Source organism: Sorex fumeus, unplaced genomic scaffold (assembly GCF_029834395.1).
Source record: "Sorex fumeus unplaced genomic scaffold, SorFum_2.1 ptg000047l, whole genome shotgun sequence".
Taxonomy (NCBI): Eukaryota; Metazoa; Chordata; class Mammalia; order Eulipotyphla; family Soricidae; genus Sorex; species Sorex fumeus.
In genome coordinates this window covers 48,992,908-49,018,293 of record NW_026606104.1, presented here as the reverse complement: position 1 = coordinate 49,018,293, position 25,386 = coordinate 48,992,908, and the positions used below count along the sequence as shown (strand labels likewise).

The 25,386-nt window shown below is 45.7% G+C and overlaps 1 protein-coding gene across 1 annotated transcript in view; it reads left to right on the top strand.

Moving 5' to 3' along the window:
• The window catches only part of CSMD2 (CUB and Sushi multiple domains 2), a 628,049-nt gene that overhangs the window by 371,436 nt on the left and 231,227 nt on the right, over window positions 1-25,386 (top strand). The window contains exons 14-15 of the mRNA XM_056122939.1: window positions 19,444-19,770; window positions 21,836-22,030. Of these exons, the coding sequence (XP_055978914.1) occupies window positions 19,444-19,770; window positions 21,836-22,030 (522 nt within the window). The remainder of the gene's footprint in view (window positions 1-19,443; window positions 19,771-21,835; window positions 22,031-25,386) is intronic.

The following is a 25,386-nucleotide window of genomic DNA, read 5'->3' as shown; positions in this document are numbered from 1 at the left end:
ATACTATGTACCCTTCCCATACAGAAACATGGTCCCTATCTTCCTTATATTTGTCTATATTCACCTTCCTAAATAGAAACTTTGTGAGTTTGTTCCTGCAGATCACATGTATTGCTTACACCCTTGATCAGCTTCATCAAACCTCAAGTATTTTTAAAAATTGCTAACACAGTACATGTGAGTGGAACATGTCCCAGAAGCACATCCTTGTCAACTTCTACAAAGTGTCAATTGTTATGACAAGTACTGCAAAGTCAGAGATGAACTGGGCACAGCCGTTGACCTCAAAGAGCTCACTCTAAGGTGAAGGTAGACGTCATTATGTAAATTAAAGTGGGCTCTTACAAGGTTCAAAAGAAGCACAAAATGGCTCTTTTAGTTCTTCAGGGCTGGGGCAATAGCTCAAAGTGCTAGAACCCTAGCCTGGCATGCACAGAGCCCAAGTTCAATTTCCCACCCTGCATGGCCATCTGAGCATGGCTGGGGGTAGCCCTTGTACAAGCCTTAGCATCTTGAAAAAAACCCACAAGAAATAAACAGATGAAAGCCCACAAAATTTCGGAATGTAGTTCTTTCATGATGCAGCACTGGTGTGCAGAGGCATTTGGGGTCTCCCATGTGAAGGTTCTCAATACCGTGCAGTGTGGATACCATGCAGTGTGGCAGGCAGCAGAGTGGGTGCTGAACAGCAGAGCACGGTCTTGACTTGAACTCATCACTCATACTATTGTTGGGCCTAAAAGGCAGAAGGACACAGGGCCAGAGGAGAAGTCCTGTGGGAAAAGGAGAGACCCACAGGACTGGAGCTGTACATCTGAGAGATGCCTTAGGATTGGGTCTGTACCAGGGGAGCTGCCAGACAGATGCACATCCGTTCTTGTTCCCAGGCACACACCTGTGCTGCCTTTCTGGAAATGTGGTTTGCACCATTTCTACAGAGACTGGGTGCTACCACACGTATGTGAGTGAAGTAAGGGAGGCAGAGACCGGAAGGTAGTGTTTGGAGAGGCGTGACTGGGTTCCTATAGGCTGGAGGCACAGCCCTGTTAGGGCAAAGGGATGAAGAAGGGTCAGGACACTGGACAGACTCCAGCCCCACTGGTCTCAGCATGGGTCTGGTGTAGCAGAGACCAGGTGGAAGGGCTGGCATCTGCTATCCCTCTGTCAGGACTCTCTGTGCTGAGAGGGGATGTCAGCATCCTACCGGGGCCTTCCTTTCTACCTGGAATGTGCATCCTCAAGATTGCAAATCAAAACTCTCTGTGGTATTTGATCGACAGAGTATCCCAACCTCTTGTTTTCCTTTTCATAGTGTTCTGCTGTTTTGCATTGTAGTGTTGTTTTACATTTTTTATATAGACAAATCTCTCAATATTTGTGATTTCTTTTCAAAGCTGACAAAGTTATCATTCTGCCGCAGAACTGAGAAACAGTTTGTTCTATTTTGGGTTATTTGTCAGTAATTTGATTTAAAAAAAAATAACTTGCTAATCCATCTGGAGTTCATTTAGATGAATTAGAATATTGTCCAAACTTTTACACAGTTTTCCGACACACTTTATTAAGTAATTCATTTCCCTTTTTTGATGTCAGAAAAATGAATTGTATTATCACATACTATATCCGCAAATATAGTTAAGTCTATTTCTTGAGTCAACACTGTTCTGTTGCTCTATTTCTATCTGAGCACCGGTACTAAATAATTTTAATTGTTTTATACTATGTTCTAATATCTAGCAGAACTGGAAACTATCCTTTCCTCTCTTAATTATTTTCTCTTTCAAAATATTCATTGTTATTCTCATCTGTTTGTTGTTCAAGATTAATTTTAGAATCATTTTGTTAGAGAAAAAAAAATCCTGTTGGGATTTTGTGTGTGCACTCCGATTAAACTCTAAATTAACTTGAGAAAAATAGGCATTTTTATAACATGAAGCCTTCCCGTCCGGAAGCATTCTCTTTGTTTGTCGGTGTGTTATTCTAAATATAACCGCATCGTGGATGTCTTCCCGTAGGTCACACACGTGGCCTGCTATCTTTCTTTTTAAGCAGCTGTTTCTTTTCTCTGCGTCCCCGTCACCTCGGCCTCCCTCTCCTCTGCAGATAGGAAACAGTTTCCCTTCTCTCCAAGGCTAAACCCTGGCGTTCTCTTCAAAGATAGAATCCCAAATATTCCATGCCAAGGAGACATCCTTTCTCTTGACCTGAAAAAGCTCCATCCTTAGCTCCACGGCTTCATCCTTAGACTTTCAAGTGTCAGAGGCCAAAACTTAGATCTGCTGAGGTTCGAGAGCATCAGCCCCTGTTGGAGATGATGCTCCTGGGGGCGGCTTTGATCAGGGGCAGGGGCTGTTATCCAGCTAGTGTGAGTTGCCTCTGCTTGAGGTGGCTTCTCTTCATTTCTCTGGGCTTCCTCGGAGGTCCCATTAACCCACAGGGGGGCTCGGGAGAGAAGCGGGGAAGCTGGGGATTGCTTTGGTTCCAATTTGTATTTCAGGCCAATTTCTGGAAATGGAAAACCAGCATGTGCAGTTACTGGGCCCCTCCTCTGTTACTCCACCCTCAAGGACCTGAGCACTGAAAACATGTCAACTCCGGGGCTAGTGATTTGCAGAACTGGTGGGTACCTGCTCTAGAGAGGGACCTCCAGAAACATAAGGAGCCATTGCCTTGAGCAGTAAGTTTGGCACCTGGAACCTGAGCAGAATCCCAGTCCCTGTATTAGGGAGAACTGTGACTTCCTCAGAGGTCTGTGAGGAAGTTCTTAAATTCTGTGGGCCCACAGGTATGTGTGGCTCCTCTCAAGCCTACCAGCTACTGACGCTGTGGAATCTCACTCAAGCCTCCCCCACTTGTGTCTGGGGTGGGATGGGGACATATTGCCCCATGATAGTCGTGAGGTGGCACAGCTGCTGATTGGAAAAGCTGAACCCAAAAAGCAAACATCTGTGGCCTGCCTGACAGGGTTCAATCAAAGGCTGGGTATGAGCAAGACTTGTAGAGGCGGTTGCCCATTGCTAAAGTATTCAAGGAAGTAGAGTTAACACTGTTCCAACCAGCCATTGTGGCTCACAATTCTCCTTTCATTTTTAAATAGCTAAATACTTTTATCTCACCAATTCAAGCAAGCCTTTTTGGTGTCACTGACTAGTCTAAAATAGACCCAAATGCAGCACATCTTTGGACTCCCTCAAAGGTTATTTAAAATATAAAATCCTGGGAGCTAGAGGGATTATACAGCAGGTATGGTGTTTGCCTTGCATATAGCCAACTTGGGTTCAGTCCTTGGCATCCCATATGTACCTCTGAGCACCACGAGGTGTGATTCCTGAGTGCAGAGCCAGGAGTAAGCCTAGAGCACTGCCAAGTGTGGCAAAAAATAAAAGAAATAAAAGATATATATATATATATATATATATATATATATATATATATATAATCTCGTCTTCTTCCCCAGAAACCCAAATTCAACATTAACATTCATACAGCAGATAGGGCACTCGCTTTGCACATAGCCAACCCAGGTTTGATCCCCAACATCCCCTAAGCACTGCCAAGGAGTAATTCCTGAGTACAGAGCAGGGTATAGCCCCAAAACCCTAAAAAAGAAATTAGACTTCTAAAGCCTCCTTCAGTCATCTAAATGTGAGACCGTATCTATGGAGTCGATACTGGGATCCAGTTGCTTGAAGTGGAGTTGAGGGTAATTCCTGAGGTTTTTGTGTCCGAAACAAGATGGCAGCCTTGGAGGAATAGGGCTGTGATGCACATGGTGGAGTCGTGTGACTGCCTTGAGGGTGGCCAGGCTGATGCTGCTGTAATTCAGCTGCTGTGAGGATGGTGGAGGCTTTCAGGTTGACTTCAGGTTGGGGTGAGGAACGGGGTGCAAGGTCCAGTCCAGTGCATAACTTTAGGGCTTTGTGGTGTGGTGGCTATCCTGCCTTTCTTTTAAATGCAGAAGAATATGGAGTGTGTGTGTGTGTGTGTGTGTGTGTGTGTGTGTGTGTGTGTAGGGGCTGGCTGCTCCAACCTGGCCCTGCACTCAGCACTGGGGAGTAAGGAGATGATTCTAACATGACTCTTGTTCTCCTTCCAAGGGTTCTTATTCTACTGGAATCATCACAAATGTTTACTCTAAAGCTGTCTTTGAATCACTGTGACAGATGTGGTCACAAAGTGCTACCACAATAGAGAGAAAGAATAATGTATTCCAATAGGAAGCCCCTCAAAAGACTTCTTGAAGAATTCTAACGCGGGCACAGTTTCCACCATTCCAGTCCAGGACTCTGTCCAGAATTGATCTTCAGATATAACTTAGTCCAAAGGCCATCGTCATACTCTCAGAGTAGGATGCTGGTCCAAAGGTATCCAGAGACCCCAGCTGTAGAACTGGCCGAGCTTCCCAGTTAAGCCAACCGAGCCCCCAGTTGATGCAAGGGTGAAAGGAATGACACGTATCTGCTGATTTTCACTCCAGCTTTCACCTCTGGCACCAGAGCTCACGGGTTCTCTTCTTGCTGTCACATGCTCAGTCTCGTGGATGCCAAGCAACTTCCTGTTGGTCTCTCTGCTGTGCCACGTCTGACACAGTCTCCTGAGTCCCAGAGCCTCTTTTCACAGCTCCTGGCTCGGGAGGCAGGCCTTGGAGTTCTGTGAGCCTCTGAGCAAAGTGCTGCTCTCCTGTCGTCCTGCATGTGCTTGGGCCCCCTGGCTTCCATTGCTCACTGGCTCTGGCCTTGGCTTTCTAAGTGAGTTCTGCATAGCCGGTCTTGCATGCATGATCCTTTCCTCCAGTTCCTGTGTACAGAGATAATCTAGCAGTGCTCTCAGAAATGGGGCTGTCTACCTAGGCCTCCAAGGTGATTCCCATCTTTCCCTAGGAGTCAAAAAAAGGCTCCTCCATGGTTTTGAGAGGAGCTCTCTCCAGCTAATTGTGAATTCCTTGAATCACTATAAATTCCCACAGAGAGAAATCTAAACACGTTTTCTTCTGGTCCCAAAGAGCAGCCATAAAGTGTTCTTTCCATCATCCATAGCTGGTGGACAATAGCATTACTGGGCTTAGGCAGCAGGAGCCGCCCTGGCTGGTTGCAGACCGTGTCAGGAAGAGGCTTCTCAAAAGCTTCAGAAGGACAGTTTGTCCTCAGAAAGACAAAGTTTTATGATGGATTTTGGTGACTCGTGGGGAGGACAGACTGAGAGGGCCTCAGGCCCCGTGACCTGAGTCTGCAATTCCGGGAGTACTTTATCACTGTTGGGGTAAAGTCTGCATTCTTTCCTGAGATCCCTGAATTGATGGGAAAGCTTGAGTCCTTGGGCTCCATCCTGTCCCCATGTGTGTCTCCAGCTAATTCCTGGCTCTGATTGAGCAGATCGGAAAAATAGCTGAAGCTAAATCCCTTCCACTGATAGACCTGCTGCCGTATCCGAGACAACCCTTGGAGCACCACTCAGGGGTCTTTGTGGATGAGTTGGGGAGCTGTGGAGCCTCACAGCAGTGAAAAACACTATCGAGTAGCCTTTGCTTGGCATGCAAGAAAGACTTTACTCCCCCCATAGACACACACACACACACACACACACACACACACACACACATACACACACAGCACAACTGCCCAGACTGACAACACTAAGTAATTAGCACTCAGATCAAGAGTTGTTCCTCCCCAGCAACCTACTTGCAGCTGGCAGAGCACATCTCCTCCCAGAAGTTGGTCTTCTCACCAAAGAGGACACACCAAATCCCACTCAGCAAACCAACACTCATTCCTGCCAGTGAGGAATTCGGTCAGAATCCTTCATATTTGCAATTATCTGCTCATTCACTGAGAAGCAGGACATAAGAACCAGAAAGCAAATCTTCTGGTCTGAAGTCTGGCTTGGTTGGGCTGTGAGAGCTATGCTGGGGGGGGGCGGGGGGGGGGAAGGGTTGAGAGGAGGGTGGTCGATGTCTCTGTTGCTCACTCAGTGATGGGGGAGACCAGGCAAGGGACTGAGCGGAAGTCTGTGTGAAAACAGTCCTTCACAGCAGAACCGGGAAGTACCTCTGGTTTCCAACACAAGCTGGATCCCCGTTCTGCCTGCTTGCTCAGGCCCATGTTGCCTGAACCTTAGGAAACTCATCACAGTGACTCATCACAGCTGAGGTGTGATCTAAAAGTAGTTGCTTAATGTTTATATATGTAGATCCTGCAACTCAGTGAAGTAAGGTAGTATTCCCCTCAACCCTCCCCCTCCTCAAAAAAAAAAAAAGAGTATATAGCAAATTAGTGAAATCATGACTTCCAAGTCCAACATTTTCTGGAAGATTCAAATTTGCCCCAACTTTGGGGCAATGCCTTGGTTTGCTACGTTTGGCTCTAAGACCTTGTGGTCTATTTCCAAGATAAATGTTGGGCTCCCAGTGCACAGACTCAGCTCCTTTTCAGAAACTTGGAGCTGAAACCCTGTTTCTGGCCTCAGTGAAGCAGGTCCTGGGGCTTGGGGAAGCACCCATCTCACTTCGGAGGGCACTATTCTGGAGGTGTGGCAGAAACACAGGCTCCATTTGGGTAGAGGATATCTTCTAGGGATAGTGCAGAAAGTGACTTTGAGCTGATAATCCCTGTCTCCACCAAGACCTTTGCCAACCTCTGGGGGCAGCAAAGAACAGCAGAAAGAAACAGGAATGTGGCAATTGCCAACCCCCCCACTGCTGAAGTTGGGTTAGAATTCAAGTGCCAGAAGGGGGTAGATTGTGCAGGACAGAGCTGTAGGCAGCTAGTTCTACCCCTGGTGACAGAGGCCAATTTTGCAAATGAAAGCAAAAGGACCACAGACGGGGAGACCATCCATCCCTATTTGCTGGAGACATTCTGAGTTTTACATCTTTGTCCTCTGGTGATCATCAGCGGTGCTGCCTTTCATTCTGTTACCTCTCCGTGAGCCTTTTCTGCCTCCCAGGCCCAAAAGAAGAGGCCTTCCCTTCACATCCACTTCACGGCCTTTACAAGTGTCTCACCTCCTAAGTTTTTTTTTTTTTTTAATTTTTTTTCTTTTTTTATTAGTGAAACACCATGAGGTACAGTTATAGGCTTACAAATTTTGTGCTTGGGTTTCAGTTATACAATGATCAAGTGCCCATCCCTCCACCAGTGTCCGTCATCCATCACCACGGGTCCCAGCATCCCTCCCATCCCCCCCCCCCCCCCCGTCCCATCCTGCCTCTGTGGCAGGGTATTCCCCCTTGTTCTCTCTCTCTTCTTTTGGGTACTGTGTTTTGCAAGAGAGGCATTGAGTGGCAATCATGTTTGGTCTATAGACTACTTTTAGCATGCTTCTCCCACCCTGGGAGGGTCCTCACAACACCCTTCATTTGGTGCTCTCTTCTCTATCTGAACTTCCTTTTCACCTAGAACATGTGGCTGGCCTTCCATTCATGGAGCAAAATTCCTGGTACTAATCTCAGCCATTCCTGGGTGTTAGTCTCCCTTTTTGTTGCTTTATGTTCCCCAGATTAATGCAATCTTTCTGTGTCTATCCCGCTCTTTCTGACTCATTTCACTTAACATGATACTTTTCATGCAGTACCCCTCCTAAGTGTTTTCCTCAACTTCCACTGTGGCATTCATGGCCTAAACATCTCACAGCTTTGCCACAACAAATCCTCCTCTCCCTCACATTCCACTTGGGCTTCAGGGCAGGGGTGGCTGCGGGGCTCTGCTGGTCTTCTCCATAGGTTCTCATTCTGGTATCCAGGGCCGGTGTGTACCCAGGCCAGTCTGTTCTTTTGACAGATAGCAAAAACTCAAGGCAATAGCAGAAAGCCACCAAACATTCTAAAAGTCACTCACTGCTTGGACATTCCTGAGAATGTGCACTTACTTAATGTGTCTGAGGGTAAATCTAGTCCCAAGTAAAAGCCACTTTTCTTAATGTAAGACTCCTCCTTTAAAAGAAGCGAGGTTATAGGGGAAGACATATGGTTGGCAAATGATCTGTGATTCCTGACCCTAAGCATATGTTATTTGCTGAGTATTAACTCCCACAGGACAGAACTGTGGGATCTCCAGGGCCCATGAGATGCACAGAGTCCTTTGGAAGTACTGACTTCCTAATTTCATTGTGATCATTAGGAGTCTTATCTGTATAGGAAAAGCTGAAAGGGTGAAAGTCGGAGATCTCTGCTGGGGAAAACCCTTTACCATGCAGAGTCTGAATTGTGCTGCGTTTCATTCTCTGACCCATGGGCTGGTAGGATCATGATGCAAGTGGCTCAGGTATTGCCTTTATCCTTTCCAACCACATAAGCAACGCAGACAGGGCAACTGATAAACTTCAGAAATGTGCTCACAGTTTTGGCGGCTGGAAGTTAGAAATCAGAGTGGGCAAGTACGGAGTCCTCTTCCAAGCCATAGACCCTGTGTATTCTTACAAGGAAGAAGGGGGCTAGAACTCATTCTGGAGCCACCAATCCCATTCATGAGGACTCCAGACTCCTAATCTAAGGACTTTCCAAAGGTCCTTTGGGAAATAGAATTTCAACCTACAAATTGTCAGGGGCACAGACCAGAGCAGGCCCTGAATGGCATGAGCCTGGTGTACAGACACGATGGCCACAGCTGGGAGGAGCAAATGGGCATATGAGGGACCCACCCTACTTAATAAAAAGGACGCTCTGCAGAGCTTTCCAGGTGGACACTGCTGGAGGAGGAAAGAACATTTTGGACAGAAGAAAGATCTTGATAAGGACACTGGGGTAGGCATGCACATTTGTAGGGCTGGAAGGCTTCTAATATATCTGGAATTTAGAGTGCAATTGTGTATGTGGTGGGGGGCAGGGGGGCGGGGGCCGGGGAGTAAGTGACATAGCAAAGGCCATAAGTCTCTGAAGGACTTTGAGCAATTGAGTCTTTATTGTCTGAGAAATAGTAAGTCTTTACAGAGTTGCAGCCTAAGTTGTAACATCCTGTGTATGTGTGCTTACAAAATTCACTCTGGAGCCAGTATGGAGCATGGCTTCAAAAGGAGACTTAAAGCTGGGAAACCAGGTAGACTATTGTGGTAGATTATTAAGTTGAAGCCTCACCTTAATAAGGGCATGATGAGGATGTGACAAGTATGAGATATTGAAGAGATACAAGGCACAGAAGTGAATTGCCGATTGGATACGGGAGCAAGGCAGAAGGAGTTAATGTATTTTGCTTTGGCAACTGCATGTCATCATTCAGCGATAAGGAAGGAAGGAGGCTTAAGGAAATAGATAAAGAGTTCAATTTTGGACATGCGTCTAAGGTACCAGCGGGAGCTGAGTAGCAATGTACATCAGACAGCTTCCTACCAAGCAGGTATGCAGGAATGCTAGGACACTGGTGTTTTTAGGAGACAATGACCTATCAGAGGACTCAGTGAGCATCAAGAAGAGGTCAGAGGAGAACCCATAGTGAGGTGATGGTGAGGAAAAGTTGTCTGTAATGCCACCACAATCCAGATCCTAGAATCTGGAAGAACAGGTTTGGGGAAGAAGGCTAGGCTTTCCATTTTTATCATATTTGGTTATATTTGCTGTGATAAAATTTTAACTCCTTTAGGTTTAGAAGAGCTCTGCCAGCCTCTCTCTGGTACCATGTTCTCCTGACTCCATCATATTAGTTTCCTTCTGTTCCCCACACACCAGGCTCATCCCCAGCTCAGGGTCTTTGTGCTCAGGATTCCTTTAGCCTTTACTTAGAAAATCTGGGTCCTTAGCATCAGGCCACGTCTCAGAGGCCTCCTCCTCTGCTATCTCTGATCCCTGCTCCTTTTTTGTCTCACCCAGTCCTATGTTCATGGTCATCTCTTAGCATGTAAACTTCCGTTGGTTACCTCGTACCTAGTCATTTTTGGCACACAATAGATGCTCCGTCAACCCTTAAACTCAGTATAGCCATTGCCAAAACCGTTGGCTTTTCCAGTCCATAAGTCTGTCTTGGAAACATTCCTGGAGGAGCTAGTATGGAGGTGGAGTGCCTTAAATGTGTTTAAATGTGTAAAGCAGAAGCTGGCCGTGAAATAGGCGCATATTTTTACCAAAAGATAATGCAAAAGCCAGAAGAGGAAAGCTTTCAAATAACTCTGAGCAGGCTAGAAGTGGGCAGCCTGTGTGGGTGTGGTGGAGGACAGGATGAATGTGCCTCAGAAATGCAGCATGCCCTGCTGATCTAACTCAGGGAGCCAGTACACAAATCTTGTCTTCCTGAGAGATGGGGATTGAACAACAGGAAGCAACCTAGAACTGGAGCACAACTGAGTTTGAGGGGACATCTGGTGTGCTTCAGAAATAGGCATTTATACCTCATGCTCCTTTGGCATATGTCTAACTTTCTAGAGGCATCCTCAGCATTCTGCTCAAAGAGAACCAAGACTTAAGGCAAGAGAGAGAAAGTACAGGGGCTAAGGCACACGCCTTGGCATGTGGCTGACCCCAGTTTGATCTCATCACCATATGGTCCCCTGAGCATCACAGGTGTGAAACTGGAAGCTTCCAAGCACTGCTGGAATAGGCTGGGCCACCCCAACACTGTGGAGACTCACTTTTCACAGAGTCTCAGGCCCTGACCTTGAGTCACTGACTCAATCGGCCAAAAATCGCTAGAAAGGGCTCCCAGGTTCCCTGAGTGCTCTGTGGGAGGAACCCCCACCACGAGAGGGGGAAGAATCAAGACAATCTTGTTAATGACAAGATTGAGCTCTGGCAGGTGACTCACCTGCATGTGACCTTGAGAACCTTAGCCAATTTCCTTGGGGCCAGTGAAGTTAAATGTGATTTCCTCCCAAACTCCTGTGCCAGAGATCTTGCTAAGGAACTCTGGTGAAAAATGGCATACACACTGAGTTGCTGAGCAGAAAGGGTGAAAGAAATTCAAGATTGAGTTTATGAAGGCTGCTGCTTCCAGCTCAGCAGAGCTGCCTCAGCTTACTGGTCCAGAGACACACAGTGATGCAAGAATAATCTGATTGGGGCCCTCCTGCTTGAGTGAGCACTGCTGGAGAAAATCACCCAGCCAGGCAAATTGGTGCTGCTACAAATTCTTGGTCTCCAATCTCAATCAGGCCTGCAACAGTGCCTGGCAATCCATCTGTGTTTCTCAAGCCCGTCTGTTCTCCTCCTCCACAGAAGCTAGCTGAAGCGTCCATCACTCTGCTCAAACCCTTAAACTCCCTCTCCCCTCCCCTTACCTGGGAAAGTGACCTTGTCTCCTGCCTCAGACAAATGCCCTCAGCTTCCAGGTTGCAGAGTCTCTGCACTGTCTCTGTCCTGTCTCTGTTCTTGCCTTCACCCTCCTACTTCCCTTGCAGAAAATCTCATTCCCCTCTCCATCAAAGAACAGTTCCCCTAAAGATCGCAGTTCCCATTTAGTCTTTTCATCAGGAACTTTCTCAAGACTTTAGCCTTGCAGTAAGAAATGCAAACTCTGGCCACACACAGACACACACACACAGACACACACACAGACACCACCACCATCACCACCACCACCACCACCACCATCACCACCACCACCACCACCACCACCACCACCATGTCACTGAAACCTGAAAGCATCCCTCATAAAGTGAAAAGCATTTGGGTCATTGTCATCATCATTCACTTCCTTTGAGTGTTGTTTTTAGCCTTCACATCATGACCCATGACCCATCACACTCATGACCAGCCACTTGGGGCTTGTAATCTGCTTTTAAAAACACTTGTCTCTAGAGTCCTCCCTCGCCTCTTATCTTCTCCAGAGCCTTATGCCTCCTGGTCTCATCCTTGTGTCTCTCCAAACATTCCCCCTGGACAAGTCCTTCCCATCAACATTGAGATTTTTCTCAGATCTTCCTTTCCTTGAAAGTAAAGATCTTTCATCAGTCCCACCTCTCTATGCTGTCTCTGGTACTCTCTTGAATATCTTCGACAGGATGTCTATCTTTGTGTCCGCTTTGTACCCCTTTTTCCCTCATCACCCCATTCATTCAAACCTGCATTCACCACTCCTGGAGACTCTGCTCACCCACAAGCTTTTGTTGCTGCCCAGTTTCCCCAGGGTCCCTACCACCTTCATCATCCATAGATGCAGAACTGGCAGCTCTTCCCTGCTTTTGGAAAACATGGTTCCTCTCTACCCATCCTGCTGGGTTCTCCACATTCTGCAAAGTTCTACACTCTGCTTCCCTTGTCCACTTGATAGTTCTGTGGTATGAAAGTACTGTTTTCTAATTACATTGTATGTTTCCTCACATCATTATGGACCAACTGTTTAGCTCTTTTGTCAGTTGTCTTTTAATTTCCGTATCTCTATGCTGAGTGATCATCATTTTAGTGAATTGTAGTTCTTAATTATGTAAGCGTTAATATATATTTTGCTGTAATAATGTGCAACTATTTTTTTCTCCATTTGTTCCTGGCTATTTAACTTTTGCTTAGATATATATATATTTTAATTTCTGTGGCTAATAATATTATTTTCCCTAGAACTCTTAATTTTGGCATAATGCTAAGTTCTTTCCTACTTCTAAGTTTTATAAATAATCCTTATATTTCCTTCTATATTTCAATGGGTACATTGAGTTAAATGGAGATCTGATTTTTTAAATCAAATTCACCATTTGTATGACCCTCTTTTATGGATTAATGAAACCTTTCCTCTAATAATTTGAAAAGTCCCCTTCATCATTTACTAAATTCCTGGATTCCTGTGTCTGTTTCTAAACTTTCTCTTCTGGTTCTATTGATCTTTGGTTAGGATCCAATGCAATACAGATCTTTTTGCAGCTTTATAAATACATTTTAATATGTTTGACTACGACCCGAGTTCGATTTCTCCGCCCCTCTCAGAGAGCCCAGCAAGCTACTGAGAGTATTTCGCCCACACGGCAGAGCCTGGCAAGCTACCTGTGATGTATTCGATATGCCAAACACAGTAACAAGAAGTCTCATGATGGAGACGTTACTGGGCCCGCTCGAGCAAATCGATAAACAACAGGAAGACTGTGACTGTGACTGTGACTTAAGGGCTTGGCAATCCCTTCCTTCATTTGGAGGGAGGAGGTTTCATGGTTGAGAGATGGGGTTCTGGAATCAGTTTGACAGGGCTCTTAGTCATACCTGCTATGACCATAGACAGATAGCTTACTAAACGTAGCTTTACCTGTCTGAGTTTCTGCTTCTGTAAAATGGGTAGATTAATAATACTCACTGTGGTGTGCTGTTGTGTGTGTCAATAAGATAATGGAAAATGCCACTTTGGGGATACTAACAGGCACCTCTGATGCTCTTCTTCTCTATTTCAAGGAGAATTTGGCTCTTTTCACCTATTCATTCTTACAAATGTGTCTTAAAACTATTTCAAGTTCCAAAAAATAAATTAGTGAGGAGCTTGCCAAGAAATGATGTTAAAGGCACACAATAACAGGAGTTCATACTTTCTTCTTGCCAGTATGAACTCTTCAGAAAAATCATTTCTCTCTCACTTTAAAATTTTTCTTTTTTACCTATCAATACTAATTTTTTGTTTCCCTTCTATAACTTGAGTTTGTTTGCTGTTTCAAGGCTGAATTTGATTTGCTAGCACTTAGCATATTGGATATTTTTTAACTGAGGGTGTGTCAGTGTGTGAGTGGGTGGGTGTGAATATGTGTATCCTACATATCATATTTATGGAGAACTTGCATCATTGTTGATTTAAACAGCCTGGCTATTATTGTCTGTGACTTGAAAGCATTTGCCATGAAAGCATCCCTCCCAAGTATATTTTCGTTTCCTTAGGATTTCCCCTACACACAAATCTGACAATTCAGTTCTCCATTGATCTCAAAATATTTGACCAAGATTTCAAATTTATTTGTATGTTATCCACACTAATCTTTTCTAATTCTCTTAGCTCCTTACTTCTAGCAGCTGAACTCTATACATGTGTCTTTTCTCTTTTGCCTTTCTAAGTAGAACCATTCAAAATTTCTGTTTAATTGCTCTCTGTAAGTCAGTGTTTTTCTCTTCCTTTCTTTTTTCATTTCTGTAGTTATTCTTCTCTTCTAATTGGTTTTTTCTTTGTGACTTTCTCAGTTTGAACACTCATTTTACGATTTTATCATTTAAAAACAAATAAAGCTATGAATTTTCTCTTAAGTACAGCTTTGGTCTAGTGTTATCAGCATTGTTGCAGTCTGCCTTGGATGCTTTTGTTTTCTCTTTGAGCTCAATCCCTTGTTAGAGAAAGGATTTATGACTTTTCAAGAGACATGAGGCTTTTTCTTTATTCCTTTATTATTGGTTTCTGATCTGCTCTGTAAACAGAGAAGATGCACCCCAGGTTTTTCTTGGTGAGGGAATTTTTGGAGATTTTCTTCCTTGTTGCCTAATACACTGTCCATTTTTTGCAATATTCCATGTGGCTTTTATAAAGAAGATGGTCTTTTCTTATAGGCTATGTTTTCATATGATATATACACACTCACCATATCTTTCTCATCTTCTTTATCTTGACTTACTTGGAACTTCAGATTAATATTTTGTTCTCTAACTCTTACATTTAAAAACCAGTTTGGTCTGTTTCAGTGCTTGGGGGCACAAAGCACCATAACTGTCAGGCCTTTCTCTTGAATGTGCATATCATCCATTTTTTAAATATCATCTTTAGATTTTGTTTTGCTTTGTCAGGCCCCTGGTAATTGAGTTATCATTTTGAAAGCAAATGAAACTAGAAGTGACAACACAGAAGAAAATACTAATAGAAAAGGGTTTTTCAACAAGTCCCTTTTATTTTCTACTCAAGATCATGTTAAATAATAATCTTCTATATGTATAGCAATTATATATGCACATTCTAATGAGTTTTTGCCCTTTTTTTTCAGTCTGAGCAAGATCACAGAGGCTTACCCAAGGTCAAGAGACATGAGCATAACATGGTAACCTCTTCCTAAGGGAGCAGCACTTTCTTCCCCTCTTTAGCTAGGGTGATTGATGGAAATTACACCCAATTATAACTCTTTTTGTTTTCCTCCTCCTTAACACTAAGAAGCAAACTCTCTTTCTCTCTGACAGAAATACTCCAATATAGCATGCAAGCATATTTTTTAGAGCAAGAAAAATTAGGCCTTTGTAGGCAATAGATAATCCCTTTTCTCTAGTTTTTCTGAAACAAGAATGAGTTATGTCCTGGAACGGAAGGCCTTGCTTTGTAAGGCCACATTCTAGCTTATTGGTTCCATCTCTTTGCAGCTGTAAGAAGAAATGTCTGTTTGGAGCTACATAGAGACTCTTGGCCCTGAAAAGGATCACTCAGGAGTCTTGTGTGATTTGATAACATCCAAGGGTCTGGCTTTAATAAGAAAGCTCCTTTATGTGATTCACACTTGCTTCCCTGCAGTAGTTCTCAAGTCCCGACTGACTGCACCTTAGCATCATCTGTATTGCTCTTAAAATCTGTGATGCCCTCATCCCCAAGCTAATTGGCCCCTCCCCCACTTAAATAGGAATCTTTAGGTCAGGGATAGCGCTGAAGTTTAGCATTCCTTAGATGTGAAGCCTGAGCTATTTTGCCTAATTCTTCTAATTTCAACAATTCTAAGTCACTTATTTTTAGCCCTATATCATATCCCAAACTGAGGGTTGTATATTACTGGGCTAGATTAACCTGTATACATTTATCATCATGAATGATATTTTATCTCTTTTGGGGGGACCTTACTTTACATTTCCCCTCTTTATGCTTTCTTACTCTTTCTTTGATTTTTTTCCCCTAAATTGACTGCTTTGCTCTTTTCCCTTTGGTATTTCAAAGATAAGCTACTTTGTAGTCTATTAGTAATTACATTTAACATGTTTAAAAACATGCTCTAACCTATATTTCTCTAATTAACCACAGAAACAGGATTTCTTGAAATAAGGGAAAATTAGCATATCTCTTGCTCCAGCGTTGTTCTATCAATTTAAACTGGAATATTTTACCCTGGGCTTTAAGGGTGATATATCTTCTCTACCAAAGAATATTTTATACTTCCACTTTGTTTCATAACATCTACAGCAATTATTTTATAACTGCATTTGGCTTATTTGCTCATTGACAATCTTTATTTTTTATTTTTTATTAACTCAAACTTTCAAACTTGAGTTTATTTTGATTCATGTTTTGGTTGAATTTCAAGCATCTTTGAGTTTTTTTTATGAGTGTTATATGAATAATACTTTTTGATAGCTTTAATATTGGGGTCAATTTCTATTGTTTCTATTGTTTCAGCTGTTTAACAACTTGGGTATCTATATCTCCTTTCTACTATAAATTATTGGGGGATATATCTGTACTGAGTCTAAGAGAAATGCACTGGGGGTCATTTTTCCTAGTATCCAGAACTAACACCAATGTCTGTCTATTTTTTATAGACTATGGTCATTTCTGTTGACTGACACTTGGAGCAGGATGGGGTATATGAGACACCTATATTTATGTAACCATGTTTTCATCTGGTAAAAACCATTAACTACACATTCATTTGTCAAATATTGATTGAGCACCTACAAGGAACCAGGAATTGTGGAAGCCATTAGGTATTCAGAGGAAGCCATTAGCGATTCAAAGGAAGCAAAAATCAGATTTCTGCCTTTATGGAGTATATGTGTATGCGTTGAGAATAGCTAAGGACAGGCCAGAGATAAATAACAAAGTGAAAACAAGATAATAATATTACAAAGTGATAGAAAAAGCTACCAGGAACAGATGCTCAAGTTCCAAAATGGTGCCTTGGAGCTTTAGATCGTGGCAACCCTGGAGAAGGGATCTCAAGAACAAAGTGATGAATGGTGGAATGGAGTGCGGATTTGGATGATGTTGATTAAATTCTCCTCTATAGAAACTCCCTTTGTTCACATGCTCACAGCACCCCTAATGATTTTCCTTCTGAAAACATTGTCTTCAGTCGGCTTTAGTGTTGTTCCACTGGGGATAGAGCAGGTGATATATATTCCCCTTTGGTCTTTAAGGTAATTGTCTTTGGGATAGGGTTCCTCCTGATTTGCATTATTTCTCAGCTAGACTAAAACAAAACTAGAGGTAGAATAGCTGTAGGGAAGAAGGGGTTAAGAGGAAGCAGCCATGTCCAGCTTAGAGTCCTTTATATCTGTACTGATAATCTGATGTGTAGGCTCCAAAACTAGATTCTCATCACATTCTGGGAATACCTCTGCGAAGTCCACTCTGATTCTTGAACTACTGAGCATTGTTATTCTCATACTGGGAGATAATATTGAGGGGTGGCTAATTCATATTTATCTGACTTCAGGTGATATCCAGGTGACATACTTGGAGTCATAGGGGCGTGAATTTGCATGGGCTCTCGTGGACTTAAATTTGCTGCCACCATTCATTGACCTTATACCCCTGGCAAGTCACTTGCCCTCTGTGTCACTTCATTATCTATATCTTTAAAATGGGATGATATCAATACCTACTTTAGAGTGTTACTGTGGGTAATTGATCATAGTGTTTGAATAGTGCCTGCATTCAGCCCAATAATATATAATCATTACCATAACTATATATTATGCCCTAAAAGTTTTTCTGTATCCTCTTGCCACGGTTCAACTTCTCCTATATACATATAAAGTACAGAAATCATAGGATAAGACTGAATGTGTCTTAAGGATCTGGTTCACGTTGTGAATTTGATGCAGGTGGAAGGTGAGCGGGTCATACAATAGCCTGGAAACAAAATACATAATGCAGAAAGGCAGAAAATGGATTTCACAGAGAGCAAGGAGAACTCATATAATGGGTCATCAATTTCTTTGTATTTTGTGATTTTTCTTTTGGAATATTATTTTATTTTCATTTTGCACCTTAGCTCCATTATAATTACTAAGTTAAATGGTATTCTTATTTATTAATATTCTTAGAAACAACAAAACTTCAACATAAATGTCCTAAAGGGATTTAAACCTTTGCCCATATTTTTTTGCTGTCTTTATATTTTTATATAATAAAAAGTGCTTAGAATGATCCTATGTCATGTTTGCAGTCAAAAATACTTAACAGGAATTTCATTTGGGGGAAAAAAAACCACCTTGAAATCTATTCCCCTGATGCAGCTTTTATTTAGGGGCTCATGTCCAGTCTTTGTCCATAAATAAATAAATGTTTAATAGCATTAATCAAAAATATGCATATAATTTTGTGATCTACTGTTTTACTTAAAATGATGTTTAACATTCTTCTTTCTACAGGCTCACATTTATCACTTTAATGGTTGAGTTCCAACAGCATCACATTAAAGGCTATGATTTACCACACATTGTGGAACTGACATATAGGTTGTTCACATTCCTTCTCTGTAATAAAATTATGTCCCTATAACCATCTTTGTCCATGTGGCTCTTTTTCTTTTGAATTAATTCCTTGAGATTACCAAGTCAGAATATGTGAATAGTTTTGTGATTGTTGATAAGAATTCATATGCTCCCTTTCCAAAAAGATTACATCAACTTTATTCTGCAGCAGCCAATACATACATATGAGTTTCTGTGAAGCCTCCAGAGTGTCGAGTTGTACTTTTTTCCTTATTTTTTTTCTAGCCAAATGAACTATGTTTTCATAGTACTTCTATTTTATCTTATTAGTCCTTTGAGTATACTCTTTGCTCATCTTGATCATGGTCTTATATGGCTATAAAAGTGCTAATTCAATATTGATATTTGCCCTTTGGCATAGTTGTTGCAATTATTTTTCTTTGGTTCTACTATTTTTCTCTTTAATTTGGGTTCAGTGTTTGTTTTTCCATTTTCAGCCGTCTTTTCGCCTCATCCTTGTTCAAAGGTCTGTTGCTGTAGGAGAGGGTAACAGGAGGGTAATTAAGAGGATTTTCAGAGGAGTGGATCCTGAGGGGAGTGTAGGAGCCCTCACAGGCAGCAGACAGGGTACTGAGTGAGGCACTGTCTCCTCTCTCACCCGGTTTCTTCCAAAGCATTGGTCTCTGAAAGATAGTAGTTACCTGGTACCGTCTCAGCATCATTTTGGACCTTGAATTGCCCAAATCTCCAGTGCAACCATGATCATTTCCCCACCAAAAATGTTGAAAGGAAAGTCACAGAGTTGGAGTATCTTTGCTCAGTTTATCCCCTGGGGGACCAACTGAGCTTGCATAGTGTTTTTCCCCCAGCACCGGGGACCAGGAGCATGCAGGCACTGCCTGGACTGAGCAGATTAGAAGAGGGAATGAGGACCAAGAGAATACCAAATCATCCATATCCACAGTTGTCCAAGGGCCCCTGGCTGGTACCCTAGCTCCTTGACCAACTATGTGTCTTTGCCCAGAGCCCAGAGCACAAACAGCCTTCGTGACAGCCTCTCTTTCCATTGCTCTTTAGACTAAGGAAACATGCTGCCTGCCAGCCCTCTGTGGCCCTGGTGCATGCTGAGCTGCTGACTGACCACCACGGCTCTTCTTTTGCAGTTTCCTGCTTCTTCAACTTCACCAGCCCCTCAGGGGTCGTCCTGTCCCCCAACTACCCAGAGGACTACGGAAACCACCTTCACTGTGTCTGGCTCATCCTGGCACGGCCTGAGAGCCGCATCCACCTGGCCTTCAATGACATCGATGTGGAGCCACAGTTTGACTTCCTGGTCATCAAGGACGGAGCCACTGCCGAGGCCCCCGTCCTGGGCACTTTCTCAGGAAACCAACTCCCCTCATCCATCACAAGCAGCGGCCACGTTGCCCGCCTCGAGTTTCAGACAGACCACTCCACGGGGAAACGGGGTTTCAACATCACCTTTACCAGTGAGTCCTCCCTCTGACCTCTGAGGGTGACCTGGGGTGCTGATGTGGATGGGGTCCCTCCTGGGGCCTGGCAGGCTTCTGTGTACCCAGGAAAGCCAGGACATTCTTCCCTGTGGAGTGGGCGTGTATTTCCCTCCTGGAGTGTAACAGATAAAGGAAATGAGCCTGTAATCATTTCCCCACCAAAAATGTTCAAAGGAGAGTCACAAAGTGGGAGTATCTCGACTCAATTTACCCCCTGGGGGACCACATAAGCTTGAATGGTGTTTTTTTGTAGCCTCACTGAGCCCACCCCAAAGGCCCAGCTGGAGTCCAGGAGGCCCTGGGGAGAGAACCCTCAGCCCTGCACAATCCTCGGTCCCCTCCCTCTGCATTTCCCCCTCCCCCCCATCCCCATGGAGAGCTATTGATCTTTGACCTCAGGTATTCCTGATGACACTGCTCACACACTGAGGCCCTGATCAAATCAGAAATGAAGATCTGGAAAAGATCTTTGTTCCTTCTTCCACAAGGAACATTCTGAACAGGAGTGAGCATCGTTGCTGCGTGCTGAGCACCAGTTCTAGGCCATCACTGCCATCCTCCCCACACTCCCAAGACTGAGCTCCATCCCTGTCCCCTACCAGGAGGCCCAGGTGTGAGCAAGTGCACAGGGAGAGCTGGCAGCCCTTAGAGTGTAGAGCTGCAGCTCCCACAACCAGGACTGGGTATATTGTTGTGCATTTGTACATTAAAGTTTAAGACTTGTGGAGTTGAAAAAACAAAATATCTGGACTTCTGGCCCCAAAGGACTTTTCCTCCTCTCCCGGTATTTCAAAGCGTGGAGTAACCTCATGGTGGTAGGAAAGTGGGGAAGTCACCAAGTCTGGGCTGTCCCAGGCTTCCATGTCAGATGTTATGGCGGGGACTCCCCCGGGCTCTTCTGGGGAAGATCACCATCACTTCTGGGGCAGATGCTCCGTGGCTCACTGAGAAGGACGTCCAGGCTTGCAGGCCTCTTGCCTCCTGCCAGTCGCGACAGCCTCTGAGGCTATGTGTGCTGGTACTTCTCCCTCTCAGGATCTCCCAGGCTTACAAATGGAGCCTTCCCAACACCCAAGCCAGGCCAGTCGGCTGGTTCCCAATGTGCAGGCCCAGATGTGGCCAATCCAGCTGGTCCTAATGAATGCACCATCCCTCAGAAGGAAGCAGGGGAGTTTCTGAGACTCAAGGGGTTTGAAAATGAGGGTATCCTAGTAGCTTTGGAAAGGGGAAGAAGGAAAGGATCTCGGGAGCACAGTAATGCCCTATGCCAGGGGCCCAATCAAACATTTTCTGCTTCAAACTATCAACTCTCCTTTTATTCTTTTTATTTCCCTCGCCTGCAAGCGCCAAGTCATCTCCATGGGCTAGGTTGGAAAACAGCCTCGGTAAAATGGCATCAGTGCCTGAAACCAACATAACTAGCCGTAGGCGAAGCTCCATCAGACCAGCAGGCATTCCGGCTCTTTGCTCTCATTTCTGACTGTCCTCAGGTGCCCGGGACTGAGCATGAGACAAGGGAGTGAGAGCCGTGGCTTCCCACTGGGTTAGCACCAGGGACCGTCCTGCATGATGCTGAGTGCCTGTTAGTGTCAGGGGACCTAGAGTCCCACTCCCCACCTTGTACACTCCCTCCACCTTCACTCGACATTAGGAAGGCATGAAAATGGATTTGACACTGATGAGGCAGACCTGCTCCTTGGCTAGGTGTGTGCCTCTGTTTCCCTCTTAATAGGCAGAAGTAGTAATGACTCCTAGGACTTACGGGATGGCATAAATGAGCCCACCAAGGAGCAGCCTGCTCTCTGGTAGAGTGTGTTCCTGTCCAGTGCCCAGGAAGGCAGCGGTCCAGTTTGGCAAGAACCCTCTTGGTGCCCCTCAAGGTTCCTTGGTCCCTGGTTCTGGGGTTCTGGGGCATTGAGCTCTGCCTGCGTGCAGCAGGTTCAGTGGGAAGCAGGCAGGGTCTCGTTAGGAAGCTTGTTTTCTGTGGGGGTGTCTCTGCATGCCAGCTGTGTCTGACCCCATCTTTGCCCCCCACCCCCAGCCTTTCGCCATAACGAGTGCCCCGATCCTGGCGTTCCCGTGAACGGCAAGCGGTTTGGTGACAGCCTCCAGCTGGGCAGCTCCATCTCCTTCCTCTGTGATGAAGGCTTCCTGGGGACACAGGGTTCGGAGACCATCACGTGCGTGCTGAAGGAGGGCAGTGTGGTCTGGAACAGCGCCGTGCTGCGCTGCGAAGGTGCGTGCAGTGCCCGGAACTGCCTCGGGATGGGCGGGGCATGGGGGCTGGGGACCCATTTCTGTGTGCTTGGTCACCTCCCAGGACTCAGGTCACACACCCCCCCCCCCCCCCACCGCTGAGGATGGTAAACAGAGAAAGCACCGGAGATACGCCCGCCCTAACCTGCCAGGCTGCAAAAGAACCTATTTTCCCACCGGGAACTCCCTATGCCAGGAGCTCTGCCGTCTGCTCCTGCCCAGGGAGCCTCGGCTGCCTCCCATGCCACAGCGTGGGGGAACTTCCCTCTCTGTCAAGCTGCCTGCCACTCTTTCTTCCTCGACCTGCTCGTTCCCGGGTACCCTGAGACGTGTCCCAGGCCTGGCCTTTGTGTCCCTGTTAAATGTTGATATTCTTGCAAGTCAGTCTCCAGGTGGCTTAGCACAAACCCAACAGCAAGAGGCAGGAGGCAGTCTGCAGGGAGCCTGGGGTTGCTGTCAGACTTCTCACCGCCCAACAGGATGCTGTTCTGCTCAGAGTCTAGCCCTGTGTTCCAGCAAGCTGCAGGCACTTGAAATACAACTTAAAGGAGAGATGCTACAGTGGGTAGGGCCTTTACCTGCCTGTAGCCGACCTGCGTTTTATCCCTGACATCCCATATGGTCCCCTAAGTCCCCCCAGGCATAATTCCTGAGTGCAGAGCAAGATATAACCCCAGAGCATCACTGGGTATGGTCCCAAAAGCAAAATAAAAAAAAAACAGAAATAAAACATAGGTTAAGGGCGTGTGAGAGAAAGAAAGAAAGAAGAGAAGAGGAGAGAGAGAGAGAGAGAGAGAGAGAAATCAGGGGTCAGGGACACATGTGCCCCTCCAGCCCACCAAGCACTGCCAGACGTGGCCTGGAGGTCCCCCAACACTGTAAGGCCCAGGCACCATCACCAGGCCTGACTGTAGAACCTTCTGGCTGATTGGCTAAATATTGTCAGAAAAAGCACCCCAGTCCCTGTTATTTGGGGAGGCCCCCAAATTATAACAAAATAAGGGCCAGAGCTATAGCACAGTGGGTAGGGTGTTTGCCTTGCACTGGTTCAACCTGCGTTTGATCCTGGCACACCATAGGATCCCCTAATCATAGCCAGGAGTCATTCCCCTGAGCACAGAACCAGGAGTGAGCCCTGAGCACCATCAACCATGGCCCAAAAGAGAAACTAAAAATTATAATAAAATGTGAAGCACAGAATAAGCTCCTTGAGGGCAGGGATCATGTGAAACCAGTGCGCTAAAACCCAGAGCATGGTCCTGTGTAGTGTTCAGTTGACACTGACCTGTGGCTGGGTGGTGAGTTTCTTTGGAAACCAGAAAGGTTCCTCCTCTCTTACACGGCAGCAGGGGAGTGACCAAGGGCCCCTCTGTGTACCAGATCTCCAAGCCTGGGTGCCCCTGCCAGCCAGCAGGAGTGAGCCAGGAAGGGAGTGTGCTCCAGGTGGGAGACAGAAACCACCCAGGCCAGAGGGTCTGGGGTCCGGGTGGGCTTCTCAGCATGGGGACCTGGTTCGGAATCCTAATCAGTTCCCTGTTCCTCTGTTTGTTACAGCTGAACAGAAGGGGTATGGGTGAACCCTAGCTCCAGATGACCAGGACACCCCTTGGCATAAAGAACTAGCGTGTTAGCACTTCCCTTACTGCCTTGCATCGGCTTCGAGGCCGGGGAGTCCTTCTTGGGCCCCACCTCCTACCACTGGCGCATTATTTGACCCTCAATAGATAACTTTGTGGATCCCAGTTGGTGAATGAATGAGCAACTTGTTAATTAGGCTCGATCAGGTTTTAGCCCCTTAAATGCTCTGGTGACCTGGCTCCCCTGGGGCTGCCTTTGCTCTCCAAGCTGGACATCCAGTAAGCGATGCCACCGTGGATGCCACCATGGGCAAGCGATGATGCCATCTCTGTAAAGAATGGTTCCTGCGCATGAGCTCATCTGCTCTGGGCAGCTGGTGGAGGTGGCACTGCCTAAGTATTGACTCTGAGTACTTTTTAATGTGAAAGAAAGTAGGCCCTTTTTTTCATCAGGCCCATCAGACAAATATTGGTGCACTTTGGAGGAACCAAGGGTCTGTGTATCCGTTCTCCCAGGGGCCTGCCCCTGGACATCAATAGGCCCCCCTCCAGCCTGCCTGGTTCCACGGGGATCCCGCCCAGCCCCCCAGCCACCCTCCACCTGCCCTAGGTGTGTGCCAGAGTAACAATCTGTCCTCACAGTCTTCCCTGCGCGAGTCTGGGGCTGTACTCACCAGCAGGAAGGGGTTAGTTATGTGCTGGTGGGATTGTTAGGGTAAAGCAGACAGCCCTGCAGGACAGCCCTGTGGAGCCCCAGGTGCACTGTGCTCAGCTGGTAGCCCCCCTTTCTTTTCCTCTGGTCCCCTCTTTTTCCTCATGCTCTTGGCCCCATTTCACCCAAGACATCTCTGCTGGTATCTCCTGCTCAGCTGGTCTCCTGAGACGCTTCACTCTTCACAGGGTCTCCCAAGACCACTCAGTTAGCCATAATTATTACATTTTTCTTTTACCACTTTCACAGGCCCCCATGACCCCCCAAACCCCCAGGGGCTCAGCCCCAAGAGAGCTGATCCCTCCTCATCCCTGGAAAAAGAGGAATCGAGAATCAGTAACTGGAGACTTCTCCTCTTCCTCCACACCAGTAACCCTTTCCCCCCAGTCCATCATCACCAGAGTCAGGAAGCCCTCAGACCCTGTCCAACCAACACACGTCTGAGAACTCAGGCCTTTGCTCATGGCTTGAGCCAGCCTGCCATGTTATGGCAAAGATCTCATTTTGAAATGGAAACTGTCTCTTTCACTCCATCCCTGGGGAAAGGGGTGGGTGGACACTGAGGTCAGGGACCACTGTGGGCCACCAGAAATAGGGTGGGCAGAGAGTGATGGGTGTGCCCTGGAAATCTGGTTGGGGGAGGAGGGGATGGAGTGGGAGCCTGATGCCACCTAAAGCTGCCAGTTTCAGACTCAGAAGAGAGGAACAGGCAGGTGAGGAAGACCCCACAGACACACAGCGAGAGCCTGGCCCCTCCTACCCCTCCTGGCCCTTCAGCCCCGGGAGAGCCCTGCTATCTAATCAGCATCTTGGTCTTTTCCACTTTTATTTTTCTCACTTTGTTTTTGATTAAGTATCCCCACCTTGTGGACAATTAAATGCAGAAACTAATGATCTTTTTTAAAAAATCTTTTAATATATGCTAAGAGCCACTTAGCTTTGGAGAGGCTTTAATGGGACAAGCGAGAAAATGGCTTCTTCCCTCCATTTAGAAAGAAGGGTGATCATCTGGCTGCACAGAGCAGAAAGAGGAAACCTTTTCTTTAA